General features: G+C 40.9%; 1 protein-coding gene across 1 annotated transcript in view; it reads left to right on the top strand.

Annotated features, from left to right (window-relative positions):
- Positions 1 to 21,221, top strand: part of LOC139734050 (A disintegrin and metalloproteinase with thrombospondin motifs 9-like) — a 206,661-nt gene extending 185,440 nt beyond the window's left edge. The window contains exons 29-38 of the mRNA XM_071644866.1: positions 7,852 to 8,016; positions 11,450 to 11,617; positions 12,206 to 12,400; positions 12,852 to 13,040; positions 13,810 to 13,948; positions 17,323 to 17,509; positions 18,111 to 18,247; positions 18,745 to 18,941; positions 19,482 to 19,585; positions 20,366 to 21,221. Of these exons, the coding sequence (XP_071500967.1) occupies positions 7,852 to 8,016; positions 11,450 to 11,617; positions 12,206 to 12,400; positions 12,852 to 13,040; positions 13,810 to 13,948; positions 17,323 to 17,509; positions 18,111 to 18,247; positions 18,745 to 18,941; positions 19,482 to 19,580 (1,476 nt within the window). The 3' untranslated portion in view covers positions 19,581 to 19,585; positions 20,366 to 21,221. The remainder of the gene's footprint in view (positions 1 to 7,851; positions 8,017 to 11,449; positions 11,618 to 12,205; positions 12,401 to 12,851; positions 13,041 to 13,809; positions 13,949 to 17,322; positions 17,510 to 18,110; positions 18,248 to 18,744; positions 18,942 to 19,481; positions 19,586 to 20,365) is intronic.
- Positions 21,222 to 21,754: the final 533 nt, after the last annotated feature.

Here is a 21,754-nt window from a genome sequence, read left to right on the forward strand (position 1 = left end):
GAAAGGGGGATTCCCAACTCCTTGAGAACTCCTACACAAACACACATGAATTACATATTGCTTCCAACATGATTAACATGCATTACATCAAATTTCCTTCCAAATTGCTTACCTTCAGACATTTTAACATCCCCAAACATCCCCAAATGTAACAATGAAAAGGTTGCAGTATACACATTACTACATGTGGTACTACAATGGGCTACATCAGTACATGTGTATGTATATGTACATGTATAAAGCATTGAGTCTCCCGTATCCGGCCAAATCCCTTATCCAGATGAGCCCCGGTCCCGACTTGTCCGGATACGAGAGGTTCAACTGTATCTATCTGTCTATCTGTTTATCAATCTATCTATCTATCTGTCTATCTGTTTATCTATCTATCTATCTGTCTATCTATCTATCTATCTATCTATCTATCTATCTATCTATCTAGTTATATATTCATTTATCCATTGATATATTCTTATGTATATGTTTCTATGTTTCCTGTTGAATCCTACATCCATGTGTGTCTGTTCGTCTGTATCTCTGTGTCTGCATCTTTGCCCCTCCCTCTCTCATTCCTTGCACCTGTCCATCCACGTCTCCCATTTGGGCCTCACTGTATTTCTGTCCATACTACCATGTGTGCTTGTCTGTCTGTGTGTCACATTCTGTCAGTCTGTCTATCTGTCTCTTACAATCCACTGCCCCACCCCCGTCCTTATACTCGCCCACATATTATTTATACCTGCAGATGATGCACATGGTAATTTTCTGTAGATACCATTGAAAACTACCTTGTGAAGCAATAACTGGTTGTTGAAGTTATCGCTGGATAAAGTTGCTTTTATCCCAGACCCTCTACAATTATAGATTCCATTGTAATGGTTCTTATTTTCCTATCTATTGATTTATCATATATAAATGCGTATACGTGTGTACATTTACATGTGTGTTTATGTTTAAGAAATGTATATGTTTCTGCATATTCATCAACCTGTTCATTATAGCTAATTTTTTTTCTGGTCTTTTTTTTTTCCAAGGGCATGAATCATTGACAGGTCCCCAGTCATTAATTCTACCCTCTACCTCCTTCCTACACACCATTGGTAAAATTGGTTTTTTGCAAAGCTGTGTCACTGTACCAGCATATGTCTTACCCCCTGTTCAGACGCAAGCCAGTTTATGCCAAAACTCGATAAAGAAACGATGTATAAAGAATCATTGTATCACCGACAGACCGTTCAGACGCTAATCTCGACCATTCTGGAAAACGTATAGATGTGCAGTTTCCCTCTGCGCATGCTGTCATGGTCGTGAGTGACAGCTATGGGGTCACCTTTTGTACGCGCTCCCATTAAGCCCCGCCCAGTTATATTGTTCAATGGTCGCCATACATTCAGACGCACAATGGACACGATGGAGTGCTGATTTGTTATCGAGTTCTAGTTCGAAACGATGCTCTGACCCTCGTTTCGTTATACGTCGTTTCATTAGCGTTCAGATGTATGAATTCATTGTATAGCCAGGGAGGTGTTAGAAAAGGAGAGACAACTCTTCGTAATTCATGCAAACACATGTTTTGGTTCAAAGCGTTACAATGGGATGTCTAGCATTCCACTATTTGCTTTGAAGTCATGCTCTGTACCGCTCTAGTTGCAAGGCGAAGTTCGGAGACGAAGAACGCATTTCACCTTTCGTTGAATGACAAGCTTTATTTCCCCGTAAAATTTTGAATGAAATACTCGAATTGATTAAGAGTAGTTTAGGAAAGAATTCAATATTATAAACATGTATTTTTAGTTTCTTCGTAATGCGCAAATTGAAATGAAATGAAAATTAGGCCATCTTAAAAACCTAATATTTTTCTATAATGCGCACATTTCCGCATGTTAGTTTTCTATCCTTTAATCAGGGATATTTTGATCTTTCAAATAAAGTACTCCGCTGAAGCGTGCACCAGCGTGCTTTTAAACTATTTGCTGTTAAAATTGTCAGTTTTACACTGCATTTTGATTCGCTGCTCCAATTCAAAGTACACAAATTCATTGTTGCCATCACATTGAAAGAGAGAGAGAGCGAAATGCAGTAGGGGCAAGTATTTCTAGATGTGAGAGCGCAAGCCCCGATTATTGATGCTCCTTTTTGTCAAAGCACCTGATTTCCACCTGTAGTTGAACGCATAACTTCTCGGCGGTGCCACGCATGACTTCAAAGGAGAGCAGGAGTTGTCTCTCCTTTTCTAACACCTCCCTGGTATAGCTTTACTGTTTTGGTATAGCTATACCGTTCTAGTATAATTTTTTTTTCTTGCATCTGAACACCCTGTTACAAACAGCCCTCTCTGTCTCTCTTTCCTCTTTAAAGACAAGAACTTCATGGTCACTCCATAAATCTCCCCTTCTACAGATGATTTGACAGAGTGAAATGCTATTAAGTAAACAGTGGAAATTTGATGGCAATTCAATGACTCTGAATATCCAAGAAAATATGAACATGGGCTCTCTGACCACTTGGAAACTTTTTAATTGAAATACTAGTCAAAGCTGCAGAAGTTTTGATGTTTTCGTTGTATTTTGTTTACTTCATTTTGAGAAGAGTCACAATATGGCATTGACATGTTCCACATTGTGTGCTGCCTACATTTTTTTTTTTGGTGAGATTTATATGATTTAGGTGCAGAATTGATAAGCAATAGGGCCCCTGGAGCAAGATTTGTGTCAAAACCTGATTCCCTGATGCACAACTTGACAGATTTAGCACTCTCCTTGTGTACACAGTCCTTTTCTCAGGAGGCTTGAGGCCCACGAAACCAGAGAGTGTTGAAAGTTGGCTTCTTAAACATTTCTCCTCTCATCCGATCCACAGGCTGAGTTTTTTACAGCGAGGAGTTTAAAGGGATGGTATAGTTTTGATTGAGATGGGGATTCAGGTTTTTAACTCTTTGTGAGATGATTAGAAACCTCTTTGATGTGATTTGAAATATGAAATATTATAGAGTATACAATTTTAAGAGGAATTCAAAGTTTATTTGAAGAAAATTCATTTTGTAACAGCTGAGATATCCAAAAACAAAGAGGTCTTAATAAAATGTGGGTCCTACCCTTGATTAGGACCACTTTGTTTTGCTTTGTTTTTAGATATCTCAGCCATTTCAAAACTAATTTCCATCAAATGAATTTATAATTCCTCTTAAAATCATATGCTCTTTAATATGTCATATACACTGTAAGTGGTTTCTAATTATTTCACAAAGAGTTAAAGCTTGAATCCCCATCTCGACCAAAACTATACCATCCCTTTAAAGAATCTTGCTTGTCCAATCCCAAGATGCAGTTTACATTGTGGCTACATAGTAGATCATAGACATTCAGAAAGATTTTATGACAAGAATTTGATAGTAACAGACATTAATCATGAGATGCTGTGGTCTCGTTAGTTAGTCTGCGACATTCAGACTTTCTAAAAGGAATACAGGAGAAGGATTTATTGGGAACAGTGTACTGTAAAACGAGGAATTTTCATGTGCATTTTAATTTCGCGAATTTCGCGAGCGCCGAAATTCGCGAAATTAAAATGCACGCGAAAGTTTTTGTCTACACTACATGCATTGAACGCCAGTGGCAATTCGCGAAAATTTCATGCCACAAAAAAGGCTGTCGGCTCCAAATTCGCGAAAATTTCATGCCGCGAATATAAATCATGTTTTTGACAGTATTCAGCAATGTAGCATTAACCTGTTGAGGATGGACTTATTTTGCGGCAACACGCATTTCCCATAGACACCTGCCAGAGTATACTCAATACGAGTCTTCAATGGGTTAAAAGCACAGGTGAAACATAGAAGGCTATTTCCTTGAACCTTCGTTATTTCTTTCCATAAGAGTGCTTGTAAGCAAATATCATTGCTAAGGGTCAAAATAGACTTTATGAACCAGAGAGATTATAAGATGGAAGAAGTAGAACTCCTAATACCCATATTATCTGACTGGTCATCTACATTTATGTTAAAGTTATTTAGCCAGGAATTTCATTATGTTTTATACTTTCAGAGCAGAATGATAAAAATTTGGTCAGCTGGTGTTTTGTTCACGATCAACAGGAAATTTTGAAGTGATGACATCCTCAATCACTCAGAGAACTGTTTTACAAAAATTAGCAAATCTGAAGAAGTTCATAACTTCCTTATTTTAATCCAGTATTGATCATTTTTTTGCTGTTGTGTCTGTAAAATGTTACCCTTTCTTTTCAGACTAACTTTTTACTGGACCATTTGAATACCACCTGGCTTCTCTTTCGGTATACAGACACTTCAAACACTGCTATAAGGCATCGTGGGAGATGCAGCAACTTGCTCTCTTTTTAAAAGTATGTTTAGACATCTTGTTTTGTTTGACTTTTTTTGGGTCTTGGAATATGGGACATCTTCTGTCAACGTGTGCCCACCAGTTCCGGGTGTATGCACCGGTATTTACATGTTGTGTTTTCTTATGTTGTGGTAGGATTACTGAGAAAGCAACAGAACCATATGTTGGGATTTCTCGGGTTACTTAACCCATGCCGTCTTCATTATCCAATGTCTGCTCGGCGCTGATGTTGGCAGACATGCCACTGAACTTGGGGCCAGACCCAATCAGATGCATTGCCATGGGAACGGGTGACCTCACCTTCACCATGGTTGTGGGCCGCAGCCGCTGTTTCCTCCAGTCACCTGCTGCTGTCTGGCAGCCGGTATGACTGAGGGGAGGGGGAGGAGAAATGGTGGTATCACCTGTTGCCATAGTAACAGTTATGCTACCACACACTTGGCATTTTCCACTGGCATCAGCATTTCTCCACAGAACTGTAATACCGGTATCTCCAAGTATACTGTAGTGGTGATTTGTAAACCCTCTTTAATAGAGGGTTGAATGGAATATCCCAAATTTGTGCTACCCAGGTGGGAAGGAAAATACATTTGGAGTGATTTTGTGAAGTTATGGAAGTTATGGGCATACACTGTATGGCTAAGTGGGGCAATGTGTATTGTTCTCTTACTTCCCTCTTACCACCAGATGTTGGCCTTCTGTTTGTTTGTTTATTTGTTTGTTTGTTTGTTTGTTTGTTTGTTTGGTACAATCCCAAACACTCTCAGGAGGCTATTGAGGGTGTTGAATATGCTTTCTTCAGACTTTCATGCGGCTGCAGTAGATTGTTGCACACACCAAGTAGTCAGTGCATGCCTTGTTATGTTGAAGGAATAGCAGACAAAGCTAACCCCTTCCCCCCCCCCCCCCCCCCTAAGCCAAGTGGTATTAGGGAGGCTGGTGGAGTTCAGGATCCCCTGCCTAGATCTCAGAAGAATGCCTTCTGATCCTACAGTGATACCCAAGTCGCCATGGCGGCTCACAGACATCTGCAGCATCGATTCACATCACAGTCTTGAACATGCCCCCAGTGCCGTCCTCCTAATACCTCCTCCCAAACCCCCTCCTCCATCTTTCTAGTCATCCTTTGTCTTCTATTTGGTATCCTGCACGAAGCAAGCACATCCCATTTGCTTTACATCATCATCTCATAATTGTTTCTTGTTCCCAGATGTATCATCTGAGTTGCTTGACTTCATGTTCAAATATGGTTCATTTGAATAAAGATAACCATCCCCTTAATCAAAATCTTTTTTTTTTTAAGACCAGCAGAAGTGGATATGAGATACCACGTCAGCCTCTTGTCTCTGGCATAAAGGAGAGTATGTGTATGAGAGTGAGTGCTCCGCATGTGATAAGGTCTCAAGGGTGTGTTGAAAGCTTAAAGCCAAAGAATCCTGTCTATTCTCTATAGAGTGAATTTACAACAATTTTTTATGATGCAGTGACCTATGAACTATGTGTTGGTAGAAACAGGGATGATGAAGTGTTATGACAGGTACTCTGCATCACCTATCCCATCCTTCCTCATTTCTTTGGCGATGTTCATGTAAAGAGGGCAGTTCCAAAATGATTTGGATTGCCATATCAAATTTTGCATCCACTTCAGTAAAAAAAAAGTGTGGAAGCATTGAAAGTTGTGATGATTGCAGTTGCCATGGCAACTACTGAAATGATGAACGATTCTCATATACATGTACCTGTTGTCATGGAAACTGCTGGTAGGCTGCCATTGGGGGTAGTTAACTAAGGAATATGGTAGAACAAATAAAAACTTTTTTTTGTGAGGAAGGGGAGAAGGTAGGAGGCAGAGGATGCAACTTTAGAGATGAGGTCATTTTTCATGATTTCTTCAAGAGCATCCTTTAATGTCAGATAGATGCATACTTGTACAAACTCTATTCTTTCATCTTATATAAAGATTTCCTACTGATGGCAGCATTTTTGCATGAGAAAACATATGTAGTCCCCTGCCTCACATCTGCCCTTTATACTGCTCTTCCATCTGGAGTAAAAAAGAAATAAATCAAAAACAAAAACAAGCAACCACACTTGTCCCCCTGCTGAACAATAACAAGAGAGAGAAAAAAAAAACTGAAGAAAATTTTGTTGGAAGAGATCTTCCCAGGCCAAAATCTTAACTACACAGAGGGAAAAAATATGGACATGTTTCATGCAGATCATGGCCTTTTAGACCAAACATGTTTCTTTCCATACCAGTTGTTGTCATAGTGACCATCTCTTCAGCTTCTCAATACCCCGATGTCAGTCATCTTCCATGACGATGCTGGGGCTGGGGAGTTTTGGTGCTTTGGCCGCTGCGGCTCTGGACAGACACTAGATACATCTGTGTTTGTTTTCCAAGTCAAGAGATGGTTTATGGACTGAAAATAAACAGCTCGCAGTAACGGCTTTGGAATTTCTGATTAGAAAGGGGCTATCATTTGCGCCCCTGGGGTCCGGCTCGATCCATCTCTCTTCCATGTACATGCAAGTGGAGGTTATGCCCATAGACACTCAGTGTTCATAAACATGAGGGGATTTTATGTGTTGAGGGTGTCAGCGATTGGGGTCAAAAATGTGTCAGATGATATGATCATGAAATAAATTTTCTTCTCTCCTCCTTGTCGTCTGTCCAAACCCCAGGCTAGGGTTCCTCAAGGGATTCCACTCCGCTTTATCTACCAGATCTCTATGCTTGTCTGTCTTCTCTGGCAAAATTTGCCAAACATCTATGTTTCTGTAAAGCTATGAAACGACAATACCTCGCTATGTCTCAGAAAACATATGAGGCATGTAACTGGATTAGATTCTTTATGAAAGGGGATGATTTTATTACAACATAAAAGTCACATAATGTTACTACAGTGTGTAAGTTTACAGGATTTTTTCCCCCGGGGTGAACTGTGGGTGCAGTCTGTACAGTGCTCGCTGTTGTGAAGCAGGGGTCCTATAATCTACTTTGCCTTAACATAGTGGCTGTAATGCAGAATTCTAAGAATCCTATACCAAGTTGTGAGAGTGGTTTTCTTTTCTTGTAGTCTTGAATCTACCTTGACCTCAACTCCAAAGGCTTTGATAGCAATCAGCTCCTGTTTACAGATGTAATATGCATCAGAGATGACCCGAGTAGAGTACGAGGAAAGAGCCCTCGCTTGTGTATTTCGGTCACTCTGTAGCGCCGTGTAAACTTGTGCAGACTGTAATAAAGAGTTGATTGTTGATGCTGACATTGTTTCCCTTGTTTTTATGTTTAATAAAGCTTTTCTTATATAATCTATCTTTGTTTCATGGCACTGACTACAGTAATTCCTTGATTTTGTTTCTTATCCATTTTATGTACCGGTAGTTGTTACTTTGCTGCACCACAAGTACATGTTGTGATGTCTCAGCTAGGTTGATATACAAATACAACAGATTTTGTGATGTCTGTGATACTTGTTTTTTTTTTATGCAGTGCTCAGCGACATGTGGGTTTGGAGTGAAGACTCGCCTGGTCGTCTGTCGCTACGAGGATGGTAGCCTGGCAACGGATGCCGAGTGCACGGTGAGGAAGCCTCCCTCAGAGCGGCGATGCCGGAGACAGGCCTGCGCCGAGTGGAAGATGGGAGATTGGGCAGAGGTGAATATTTACTAAAAGTTTAACCTATCGCTTACTGGAGCCGGGCATGACGTGTGTGAAGTCTGTGGGGAATTACAGTATCTTAGAACTAATGGGTTAAATGTCAAGAGGACCAGAGCTAGTGTGAGAGAGAGAGAGAAAAGAATGGGGTGAGGAAGGGGGAGAGAAAGAGTTAGATAAGCTACAAAATATATCCATTATTATTTATTCAACTTAATGAAATTCTTGCCTTGAGTTGTTTTTCTTGCAACTGATTGACAAAGTGCCCTACATTTGCATCAATGTAGGGCAATTTGTCAATCTGTTGCAATATCCATTAGTGTCTCTCGAAATTCTCTGTACTTGTTCAACCATGTCCATATTGCATGAAACAACTAGGGCAGATTGAGCCCTTTCCAACAAGAGAACCTCAGAAGGCACTCGCAAGAATTTGTCCTAGTTTTCAGTCTCAGAGATGACAGTACGTGACATGTGTAGCTCCAGAACATGACTTGTCATGTGTGACCTTCCGCCGCCCCTTCCATATCCCCCCCCCCCCCCGCCAAAAAAAAAGAAGAAGCTAGGTCTTTCAACATGTTTCTGTTTCATGGTCAGTAACACAATAGGATTTAATTCCTTCATGAGAGCTCACCCAAAATAATGAAGCCTGTAAAATCACAAATCGCATACCTCTGATCTGATGTAACTTTGGTGTGATTAAAGAAACAATGGACATGGAGATGTTCTTCCCACTTTGTTTGTTTGTTTGAACATTCTTGAGCTTCTGTAGAAACAAAACCTTGGAGAAGACTTTTCCTACCCGGCTTTGTCTAGTCTGTGAAATAATGGGGGGGGGGGGGGGGGGTTCAAAGGCCAAAGATTTTTTATTACGAGATTGGTGTAAAGGTGAAATAATATGGGTCATGTCCTTAGAAATGTGTAACAGAGTTACAATTAAATTCCACACCTTACTTAAATTGGGTTCTATAAGTGGAGTGAAAATCAACCCCAAACAAGTATGTAATGGTTGAGATTCCATTAACATTATACCTGAAGAAAAGAGAAAAAGAGAGTTATGCCAATTTCTAGGTTTCACATGAATTCTGCAGGAGTTTCCCTGAAAAAAAAAAAGAAGAAAAGAGATTTTTTTTTTTTTCGAGTCCTCACAACAAAATGTGAAGACCTCCCTGATCTAGAATGATTTTTTTTTTTTTTTTTTTTTTTTGGGGGGGGGGGGGGGGGCATTGAAATGCACATATCTTCTTGGAATCTGTCCAACTTTGATGTTTGAATGTTTGCAGTCCTAAAAGCATGAGGGGGGGGGGGATGGAGGAAGGAGCAGTAGTTATTGACCAGAAACGTGACTTCTTGGCGTGTAATTTTATGCATGCACCAAAGGGAGAGCTGAGAGTCGAGAGTCGATGACACTAACCGGTCTGCCGATTATTTGGTTGCACTCAACATCACTTTTATAACAAAAAAAACTTTAAAATTCCTCAAGTTTTTCATATAATGATCGTTCTGGACAAAAATAGTACTAAGTCTGCTCCTCTCACACAATTTGTGCCACTTTTGCAAAGAACATAATTACTTGAAATATGTGTCGGAGTCTGACAAAACCCTAGCCATGTCTATCCCACTCGGGACCAAACCTTATAGAGGAGCAACAAGCTTCCACTTAAATGACTTTTGGATGCTTGGAAATTCCACGGCTTGATTGGATAAGAAAGAGGAGGGGCATGAGGCTCCTGCAGCAGTAATGATGTCCTACAGGATGCAGGCAGGGGGGCTGGAGGACACCAAGGGATGCTGAATTAGGTTTCCATGGTAACACCATGGCCCAAGTAGAGAGCGTGTGTGTGTGTGTGTTCTCATCACAGATCGCAGGAAACGGAGAGAGAGTGAGAGGGAATGGAGAATTACTAGCAAGATTCTCACCCGAAGCTGTTATGTGACCTCCTTCATATCATACTGAGAGGGTAACCTCATTTCTTCTGAAAATGCCTTTGGCAGTGTTTTTTTTTTAATTTTCCTCCTTGTCCCATCAATGAAATCATTTGCAATTGTAGCTTTATACTTGATAACTGCAGTTCATTGTATGTGGTGCTTTTCGGTCGGTTGTCCTCGTTTTCATCTGCAGTGCTTTGTTTAAACACAATGGTTTATCACATCATTGTTTCTGTCTTCGCTAAGTTGTATTTGTGTACAAATAGTAATTATGATTCTTTTAAGAGCTCATATACAATAGGTCATAAAAGATTATTTACGAAGCATTTTATCACCATAATGAAGTAATATGAACTGCTGTAATCGTGCGTATTGAAGCCACCTAGATATGACAGCTATTTGCCGTTGTTGTTTGGATCAGGATGTGGATGATACATGCTGAAAAACTCTGAACGGAGTACGTGTATCACCCAGTGCTGAAGTTCATGTTTGACTGAGGTCAAGGGATGTTGCTGATGTCTCACACCAAGGGGCGGGGACTAATGGAAGCATCTCTTGTGAAGACTGCCCCCTTCTGTTAAGACCATGATTCATTTAAATACAGAGATGGATGCCCCTTTCTAGTGATGCGAGATTCATCTTGGCTGGGAGCGTCATTCCGAATCAGCTTGCTGTGATCGAGATGAATCTGTGGGCACTCGATTCTTGAACGGACCCATCCCGCTGCTATTCAAAGATGACATTCTGTTTTTATCTGACTTTTTTTCTTCCTTTTGATAAATGATGGAGGCCTGCCTCCCCATCTAGCAGTGTCCCACAGGGCTAGGCCGTGATGACAAGATAGCTGATTGCAGCATTCCCTCCAGGGGTCAGAGGTCATTCTGTTTATCATGGGAGTAGGAAGATGCGCCCTCCCACCGGAGTGGTAGATGGTGATGGCGGGATGAGATGGAGTACACCAGTGATGGAGCCCCCCTAATAGCCCCCAAACATGTCATGAATGTCCAAACAAAACCATTCATTCTCCATCAGCACTCGGTCTGTGTTCTTCTCAATCTCTCCTTCCTCTCCATCTGTTGTTCTCTTTCCCCTCTCTTTCTCTCCCTCCATCCATCTACCTATTTATCTACCTTTGCAAAGTGCAGGAATAGAGTCTGATTTTTCTGATTGCACTACAATGAAAAAAGGAGAATGTCATGATTTTTCGCTGCATCTTCATCTTGCTGTGCTCATGTGCCTGTACTGATTTTTTTTGGTCACTTTTAAGCCATATCAATTACTATTCATAAGTGCCACTGTGTGATATCTAATGTTTATGATTAGTTTATTATGAATTTTCATTTGTAAGCCCTACATCTATGCCTATGTGAGACATGTCACTGTTTTTGTAGTCTTATTATTGCAGATTATAAAGAATGAGAGGCAGAAATATGCAAATGAAGGGTAAGATACACTATAGGTTCTTGTCAAATCAAGGTCATCCTTTTTTTCCCCCACTTTGCTGCAGTGCTCGGTGACATGTGGGCGGGGCACCCAGGAGCGAGATGTCCTGTGCGTCAGCGAGGGGACCGTGGTCAATGAGAACCTGTGTGCGGAGAAGAAGCCGCGGAGAAGCAAGCGGTGTCGGCGCCCCTCTTGCCCCACCTACCGATGGAAGAAGGGGCGTTGGAGTCAGGTCAGTTTCTCACCCGTCTCACCCAGTCCTCCCTGGTTGCATCTTGGTCAAATTTTGTAGTTTTATCACAGTCTTGTCCCACTCCTTGGGAAGATGTGCCTTGTTTGGGAATGATTTCTTGTTTCTGTGGTAACTGATAAGCAATTGTCATGGTTTTTCAACTATATAGTAGTATTGCCATGTGTTGGGAGTGTATTTGCTTCAAGGTAGAGCTTTGTGCTGAGTTTGATGCTACATATTCACATACAATTCATTACGGCAACTATAATGGAAGTAGTTCTCTTGAACACAAATATGCCTTTTAGAAAACATATTCCTCTGTTGGTATGCAAATGCTTTAAATAATCATACGTGTCTGTAAAGATCTTAGTTGATGTGCATGGAAATGTTTTGCTGCATAGAATTTGACATATTGTAATGGTCTTTGTGTGAAACATACATGTACCATCAGACATTGGAACAAATTTTTATTGTTGTGGAAACATCACCTGGAAGTAGGGTTCATGAATAGCTGAAATAGATATCGCTTGCATCCTGAGCTCTTGGTGAACTTTGTATCACATTCTCTGCGTGCCTGGTGTCTTGCAGTGCTCGGAGTCTTGCGGGGGCGGGGTCAAGCAGCGAGAGGTCTGGTGCCGTGACAACCGGGGTGCGGAGGTCAGCGACGAGTACTGCAGGCAGACCAGGGCCCGCCCCAGCACCACCAAGAAGTGCAGCCCGGACCCTTGTCCTCAGCCAATCTTCGACAAGAGGGCATTCTGGGTGGAAGGCACATGGGCAGAGGTAAAGCCTTTTTCTACCATCATAATTACCACTGCCAATTAAAGAAAAGACACCAGCATTCACCACTTCACAGCGAACATTACTACACCACACCACACTACACCACACTAAATACAACACCACACTAAACACAACACCTTTCCCACACTACAAGCACATCTCACTAATCAATACCACACTATACCACACCAAACACAACACCTCACCACATCACATCTCACTAGAAAATGCCTCACTACACCACTCCAAACTAAACACCATCCCACATTATGCATCAAGTATTCTGCCCAGCAGTGTTTAGAGAATCTTTTACAATATACTCACTCTTCACTTCAGTTTAGAACATTATGACCCTTTGGCCAGAATAATCCAGAAACAATAGCTCATGTGTCCCACATTTCACAATGGTGTGTAAAGCCCACATGCTTTGATCCTCCCTTCGTGATCCCAGTGCACGAGAACCTGCGGAGCGGGTGAGCAGACTCGCGAGGTCACCTGCCAAAGTCTGAGTGCGGACGGCTGGCGGATCCCGGCCGACCCCAGAGCCTGTCGGCAGGTCTCCAGGCCGCCGGACACCAGGCGCTGCAACATGGGACCGTGTGTGGGCAATGTCCACTGGAATACAGGCCCATGGAATGAGGTGAGATACCCCTACCCCCCCCCCCCTCCCCTTTCATCTTTCTGCCCCTCCTTTCTCCATTTTCCAGCCCCCTGGCATTTAATACATTATCATGTCATTGCATGAGACCTTCCATCTCACCATTATTATGCGTCTTGCATAAGTCCTGCCGTTAATTTCTCATTTTCAATCTACTAGAGATATGATTTGATTGTGAAAGGTCAGCTGTGGAATGTTAAAGTTGTATTTCTGTAAGTTAGTAATCAAGCAATAGAAGGCTGTCATGGTTGTAAGATGGAATAGAAATTAAGAGTTTGATGCTTCACTTGTTACATAACACAGAATATTCTTGAAGTTATATGATTGCAAGTATCCCATATTTTCTTATTATTTTCTTGGTTTTCTAAGCAGTTTTACTCGCAAATATCTCAACTTTAATGAGAATGGAGTTAAGTCGTTTTGTGGATCAAACTCTTCATATCATCACCTGGTGTGCCATTAATTATGCAGACACTGGGTCAGTTCCTAAACCACAAGTTGAATATCTGCTGTATGCCAATGTATATCAGGGAACCTTTAATTCTTTATCCCTCCCTCCACCCCCTCCCAATATGGTGGTGGGATATGGGATGGGATGGGGAGATACAGAGAATAAATTGGCTGTCAGTGGTGCTGTGTGCACTCAAGATGCAGTTCATTTTTATCATGTTCCATTTGAGAAATTATAATCAAGTTGAATGTAAATCTTAGACGATGATGACCATCTCTTCATCCGTCCAATGTCCACCAGTGCTCCAAGACCTGTGGTGATGGTGTGCAGGGACGCAGGGTGGAGTGCCAGGCCCGCCATGGTAAGGTCATGCCTGACCGATTCTGTGGACACCCAGCTATCAAGCCCATGTCAGAGAGGACCTGTAACCAACGCCCATGTGAGTATTTCCTACTGTTACAGCTCAGGAGAAATTGCATTTTTGCCCATCTCTTACTAGCCTGCACTATAATACAGAGCTGTCTTGAGGAGTAGTATGTGTTTGAGAATGTGTAATTTGTATGAATGTTGCAAGTGTGAGGTTGTTGAAGAGCTATAGTGTACGGTATGTGTTTTTGTGAATGTGTGAATGTAGATATTTTGTGATTTTTGCGAATGTGTGTTTTGTGAGTGTGTGATTGTATGCGATATGTGTGTGTGTGATATTGTGTGTTTGTGAGTGTGTGATGTACATGTAGGACCTATATATGAAGTTTTATCGCAAAACAAGCTAAATTCATTCTTGTCAAGTTGAGATATTTGTGATTAAAGCTGCATAAAAAAGGAGAAAATAATAAGAAAATACAGGATATTTTTAATCATAACTTCAAGATTATTTTCCTTGTTGTGTAACAAATGAGGTATCACTGGAAAGGTTTAATCTTGCTCTATCTGATGATGGACTTACTTTGAAATGTTTAAAAATGGTGCTTAGCTTATTTTGCGATAAAAATCTTCATATGTTTTGTGAGTATGTGGGTTGTTTTTTTTTAGTGTGTGATTGTACATGTTTTGTGAGTGTGATTTTGTGTATGTTTTGTGAGTGTGTGATTGTATAATTTGTTTGTGATTGCATAGCTACAATGATTCGTTCTACGAGTGCGGGATTGTGTGGCTGTACATGTGTATAGACTTGCATAATGCCACGAGTGGTCCCACTCATAGCTGTTGGTGTAATGAAGAGAGACATTATAGGTCACAGAATGGGAATGAGAGTGTGACAGCGTCATTACGCTCTTACGCCCCAGGCTAAATGGCAATATCTCTTCCAGCCCGCTGCGGCGAGCGTGATATGTTCTCACAAGAACTTGATATCCTATCTATCGTTTTGCTAAGTTTGTATGCATAGGGTGTAAGGAAAGTTCTTGCTCTCCAACAAATTATTGCAAACCATGAGTCTGAATGACCTTGAGGTTTGTCGGTTCTTGTGCCACTGAAATGTTCCTCAAGTTTGTGATCTGTGAATAGTGCATCATAATCAGGGTAAAATCTTGCACAAACTTTGTCTGTTTTTGTTGTGGATGTATTCTTTATCATTGACTATCAGGACCATACCCTAGAATCCAGCAACTGTTATGTTTTATGGATGTTAGATTCGAAGCAAATGTTAATGAAACATTTACAGTAGATCTAGAACAGTTTCTTATCTGATAACATACAAAAAGAAAAGGAAAATATTTTCGAATCTGCGACTGAGCATAATCCATGAGTGACATGCAGTAGCTCGAGGGTATGTCACTTGGAAAGGGTTAGAAAAAAAAAAGTGTAGGAAAGCTATTTGTAGAGAAAAGTGGAATAATGTGCAATTTGAAAGTGGCCCCTTAACTCGGGCCTCCCCTGGGGACAATTTTCCTTCAGACTATGTGTGAAATGCAAACCTGATTCCCACACTAGCCGGAGTGCACTCTGGGGTCACGTGAGGGTAAAGGGAACTGTTGCTCCAGTGCTCCAGGGTTAACCAGCTACCCCTGGGGGGATTTGCTTTTCCTCCTGCCAGCAAGCCCTAAATCATTCCCCTCCTTCTTGGTCCCCCGAGATTTCATTCTCTGTACTTTGCTGATTTTTTTTCCTCCCCTCTACCCACCCCCCCCCCCCCCCCTTCTTCTCTCAGCAGATATTGCTGGTATTGCATGGTAAAAGTTTGCAAATCCCATGCACCCTTTACTCCAGTGGATCCCCTGGCTTCCTCTTCTTCCTCCTCCAAATGGTAGTTGGCACACATAATTACCATGTTTGTTGTGGCAAGGTTCACCTCCTGTGACTCTCAAGTTGGCCAGTCCACCATTTTCCTCTCCTATTAGCACTGTGGTTGTGTCCACAGGGTTAGGTTGATATCGCATTTCTGTGCAGTAATGACATCTTTGTAGAACTAGAAAAGCACTCGGAGAGCGCAGACCTCTACCAAGCAGCACATTTCCACTTGTACATGCATGTTGAAAATCACCCAATTTCCCAATGATAAAGAGACCTTTCAAGTGTTTACCTCCAAATATATCCAAACCTCAAATACGCACAGCTTGAACTTCCTAGATCATTGACCCTGTTTGCCAAAAGATACTAAATTTCTTCAAAAATCCATTAGAATTCCCAGGTCACTATGAAATTTTAGTAATCCGTTCCTTGTGTCATTATCAAGTTTTCCTGTAAATTTCATCCAAATCCAATCACGACTTTTTGAGTTATTTTGCGAACAGACAGACGAACAAACTGCTGGTGGCAAAAACATCCCCTCCCCTCACCCTCTTCCCAATTTCACAAAGCCCTCCCCAATCCCTAACCCTCTCCCTGCTCCTCTTCAAAGGAGCTCACCCCCCCCCCCCAGGAAACCCCCCCCCCCCCAACCCAGAACTGTGTTATGTGATTCTTCCCTTCTCACTCATGTCTGCTTTTAAAGTCATCATTATTGTGTGAATGAGCGAGTGTTAGATGTCACTGCATTCGTGTGGTTCAGGGCATCAGAGAGCTGCTGTAGGCACAGGGTGACCATTTCTGGCATCAGAGAGCCGGCTCCATTGAGATGTGAAACAATTAGGGATCATTCATACCGACAGGAGGCGCTTGAATGATGCCGACAGGTCGGATTTCATAGAAGCAGTATTGTTTCAGCCACCATTTCATAGGAGAAACATTGTCTTTACATAGAGCAAGATTTATTGGGGGTTATTTGGGGTCATTACACAGGGTTTTTTTAACACTTTTTAAGAGGCAGCATACTGGAAAGTCATTCTGCCATAAGGATAAGAGAAGCTTCTGCTGGCACTGACTTGGATAACTATTGAATGTCAATTTACATGACTCTTTGATGAGATGGTAGTGTTATATTTTGTACTTTCGCTTTGATAGAGAGTGGCTTGAAATGAATTCATGTCATGGTGTGTTTCTACCATGTAATATTCATTTTGTCCCTTTTGGGCTGTGTGAATATTGAAAAGAATCCTTGAGGTTTCTTTTTTAATCCATATCATTCATTATGTTTCTTTCCTTTACAATAAGACTGAAATATATTGTTGCATCTTTGAAATATGTAAAGGCCTGACTTTGTTGTGTAAAAGTGTTTGCTTCGAATCAAAATCTAGAATAAAGAACTATCTTGAATGCCTATCACTGCATTCTTATTAGCTTCAACCCCAGTCATGTTTGACTTCATACATAGGCAAATGTTACAGGGTTCAGGGGCCTCTGTTTTACAGGATACATTTCTTTTTCTTTTTAAATGTATTTTAATGATCATTTGAGTCCCTCCACTAAACACACATCATTTCTCACCTCATCCAGGCCCACCAACCAGTTGCAGAGACCTGCAGGTGACACAAGACGTGCATGAAGATGGGGACTATACCATGTTGATACAGGGGAGGTTGCTCACCATCTATTGCCATGGGATGGCCAGCAGTGCCCCTGCAGAATACCTCACCCTGCCTGCCGGAGAGGCAGAAAATTATTCAGAAATTTATCCCAAGAGGTAGGAAAATGTTTTTTTCATTCAAAAATTCCCTTATTATGGGGATATGTAAGTTCTGTAGCCTGTTGATGTTTGGTGATGTTGAAACATTTGTGGAGATACCAATTAAAGTTTATTTTTAATGGTTGATAATGTGAATTCATAATTATTCTAAATTGTGCAAAGTAGCAAAATTGAAACCGTGCTTATGAAAACTTTAATTGCCGAAGACTGTAGCCACAATAATTTACCAATACAAACATTGAGCATCCAAACCTTATTGAGATGCATATAACACACACATATTTCTGTGGTAGCTCTTTTGAGCCTTGCTTGTTTGGATGTGTGAATATTAGCATCCCTGTTTTTTTAGCTGGACCATTTCTCCATGTTCAAACCAAACTCCACCTTTTTTTTTTAACCTGTAAGATATGTTTTCCTTTTCATAGTATGCAGTAGTTAATTTTTTTTTGTTTTGTTTTGTTTTGTTTTGTTTTGTTTTGTTTTGTTTTGGCAAACTTTGGCTGCCCTATCATCATTATGCTTTAACTCCTTGTTTTAACTCGACAGGTTAAGAACTGATACTGATGGTAGACTTTTAATTATTTTTTCCCCCATCCAGGCTGTTGAATCCCACCCAGTGCCCCAATCACGGGGCCCGCGATGACAACTGTGAGTGTACAGAGTATGGACACCGCCAACCCGGTCTTACCTCATTCAGCAAAGTTAGGCTGAACGTGACATCATTAGAAGTCATAAGTAAGTGCCAGTTTTGTTTATTATTGCTAAAATTATTTTCTTGTGAGCATCTGTGTTTTGGCATGTGCTATTATTTTGTTTTCATTTTTCCTGACTGGCCAAATTTGAGTGTATAGCTGATCGCCTGAATGTATAGATCAGGGATGCTGGTTTGTTTTTGTTTTTGTTTTTGTTTTGTTTTGTTTTGGTTTTTTTTTTTTGGGGGGGGGTGTTTTTGTTTTTTTTACATTTGAAAATGTTGTGAGTGTGACCTCAGTGATCATCACCTTTTTCGCTAGAAGGGGCTTTCCAAAACTGTCTTTTGTACACCTATGTAATTGTGTGAACAGTGAATACATGTGAACAGAAATTAGTCTCCAGTGTAGAGAGAACAGTCAACACATTATAATGATCTGTTGAATCTGTACATTTCTTATATTTTGACAAATACAGATGAGAAGGAACACCATTTTGATTGTGATTTTTGAAAAATTTTGTTCCCCGTCATTTCTGTCCAGCTGATGACGCAACTTTCTCGCGGGTCCATCTCGGCCATTTCATCCCGTATGCCACGGCTGGGGACTGCTACAGCGCAGTCAGCTGTCCTCAGGGACGGTTTCACCTCAGCCTGAATGGCACCGGCCTCTTGGTGGCGGCAGACTTAGACTGGGCCACCGAGGGCCACTCGGTGTCACGAAGAATATTAAGAGATCCAGTGAGTAGTTCTCCTTCATGTCATTAGCAAGTTTCGTTAAAATTCAGCATAGTCTCAGTATGATTTTGCCATTATGATTAAGTAAAAAAACAAACTGCAGCTGCATAAACAAAACAAAAAAATCATGAGTGCCTGTCATCTTGAGAATCCTCAATTTTACCCTGCAAAACTCATTATTAAAATCTGACCACTTGTCAGAAAGATTTCAGCACTTTATTTAAACATGATTTTAGTGATACAGGTTTCAATTGCTAATGCATTGACATATAGTTTTAAATTTCTGGTCTATCAAGCATGTTTATTTGCACAGTACTCTCTGACAAAGGCAGCCAGCATTGGTAGGAATCATTTTTGTGGCACCAGAAATATAAATGGCGTGAGAGTGATGTAACACATCATAAAGTATGGTATCACATCTGGAAGTTGGAGATTGGTAATCACAACATTTGTTTGTCTGTTTTTTTTTTCTACTTTGATGTGAAACTTTGCAATGTTAACTCTTTATTTAATACATGACCTCTCTCGGCGTTTTGTTCACAGTTAAATCACAGAGTTAGTGGCATCTGTGGCGGCTATTGCGGAAAATGTTTCCCGGACAGGGGGCAAGGAAGATTATTACCTTTAACATTCCATTCATGACTCAGGTGAGACAGTAGGTGGAGATTGAATTCAGCCAATTAATTTGATTTCATACTCCCCACACTCTACTTCCCCTATCCCCTCCACCACAGAGTAACCATGGCAACTCCTCTCTCCTCCTCCTTTCATCCTCCTCCATCCCCTCCTCTCCCCTCATACCCCAAACTAGTGGGTATTTTTTTGTTATAAATCCTGTCCCTGCCCACTTTCTGTCTGGATGTTTCATTATGTTTGTCTGCTAGTCTGTCTCTCAGTCAATTATCTTGTGATCAGACTTTCCCCCAAATAGTTCTGAATGTCCAGTCGGCAGTTGGTAGGAAAAAATGTTGTGAATGAGAAATTCATCCCCAAATACATTCTTGTGACAAAATGTGATTTTCATTCCCTAGAACCCATAACACCACATTGGTTTATGAATGAATATGTTAATCATCTGAAAACTTACCATTGAACAGCATGTGCATTATGATTTTGATTGGCTGTTATGTCCCAGTCATGGATTGACTTGTGGTACATTCCGTAAAATACAGCTAGGATGTTTTGTTGTGTAAAGACTAACGTTCAATTATACACAATACATGATTCATTATTGACTTATTATTTGTACTACTCGTGCAATTAATCAAAATTTTATATTATAAGAGGGGCCTGTATCTGTTGTTTCTAAACATTCATGAGCACTCACATTTCATGTGTCATATTTTGTATTACAGTCTGTTAATGAGCTCCATTGATCATTTTCTCTTTCTTTTTGTCTTCCTTTTCTTCCCCTCTTACCTCCACAGGGACCTGTAAGATATTCCAAATGCTGTAAATGTTGTAAATATCATTTTTATTATTTATCACAAGTTGTACCATAGTAAACGAGAGATAATTTATATTTTATATCCTTCACTTCGCTGTGAGAGACAATTGTTAAGAGATGTATTTTGTGGGAGGGAGACAGCTAGACAACCTTGGACAGACTCTCATGAGAGACATGGGGACTGAAAGGAATTGGTGATTTGTGATGGGACCTGGACCTTACAACTGTCCCAAGACCAGATGTGGTGTATTTGCGTAGAGTCCGAGAGCGCATTGTAGGCCCAGGACCTGGCCGGGCTAGATGGTAGCGCCTGGACCCGTTTTGACGGTCATGCCGAGACGGAGATGTGCTCTGATCATCCCGGAAACTCGAGGGCGTCTGGACTCATGACATGTATCGTCAGAAGTGAACACGTGAGGCACAAACTTGGACATAGTGTTCTCCCCTGGAGTCTCTCGTAGTACCCCCTCAACTCCAAACGGACGAAGAAATGCTGCAATCTCAGTGAGACAATACGCTGTCTTCAGTGAACATCTTGTGAAACTCAATATCTTATTGTTTCTAAAAATTATGCTGTGATACAAAAAAAAAGAACTGTTCAAAAACGTAGGAAAAAGTAGCTTACAATCATAATCATGAGCGTTAATTTTGACGTGGATTCAATTCGATTCAGCAAAATATGTCATGGCACTTCACACTGCCAAGAATATATGAAGCGTGTGTACTTGGCATTTGGTTGACAAATCTTTCATGTATTCTAACAGTAAATCTTGTTTCTTGTGCAGACAAGTAGCAATTATATTTCAATGTCAAGTTCTCTGTTTTTATACAAAAGGAAGACAGGACTTGTAATTTTTATCTCACACACAGTCCGTCAGAGTGACTTCAGCCGCCAATGGCAGGATCAATGGCCATAGGTTATGCCGAAACGGTAGTTTTTATACGTAGATTTTGTAGTGATGTATTGACCAATAGTGATGTGATAAATGTGAATTTTTACTAATGTGTGATGTACTGCAAGCTGCATTTGATGTGTTCACATCAGGCATTTGATACAATTATACTGCTGAATGGTGCTTTCTCCACTCGTGGAGTGATAACATATTTATTGTGTCAGTGAGTGGGATGTTGAATATACAAAGTACGAACTGCTCGTGCTGGAGATCCAAAAGTCGAGTGATCCACTCGACTTCAACCAGGAGACCAGTTGTTGTCGTTGTTGTGTTGTCGTTTTTTTTCCAGAGTAGTTGATTTACAAGTTTGATACACCTTTTACAGAGAACTGAGCATGGTAAATGTATACCTCAATATTTTTACTCTGTATGCTATATATCTCAAAGAGATCTTTCCTAGTCCCTCCAGCAATTCT

The sequence above is a fragment of the Diadema antillarum genome, unplaced genomic scaffold, assembly GCF_040938485.1.
Source record: "Diadema antillarum isolate AM-2024a unplaced genomic scaffold, OU_Dant_1.0 seq00000507_RagTag, whole genome shotgun sequence".
Classification (NCBI taxonomy): domain Eukaryota; kingdom Metazoa; phylum Echinodermata; class Echinoidea; order Diadematoida; family Diadematidae; genus Diadema; species Diadema antillarum.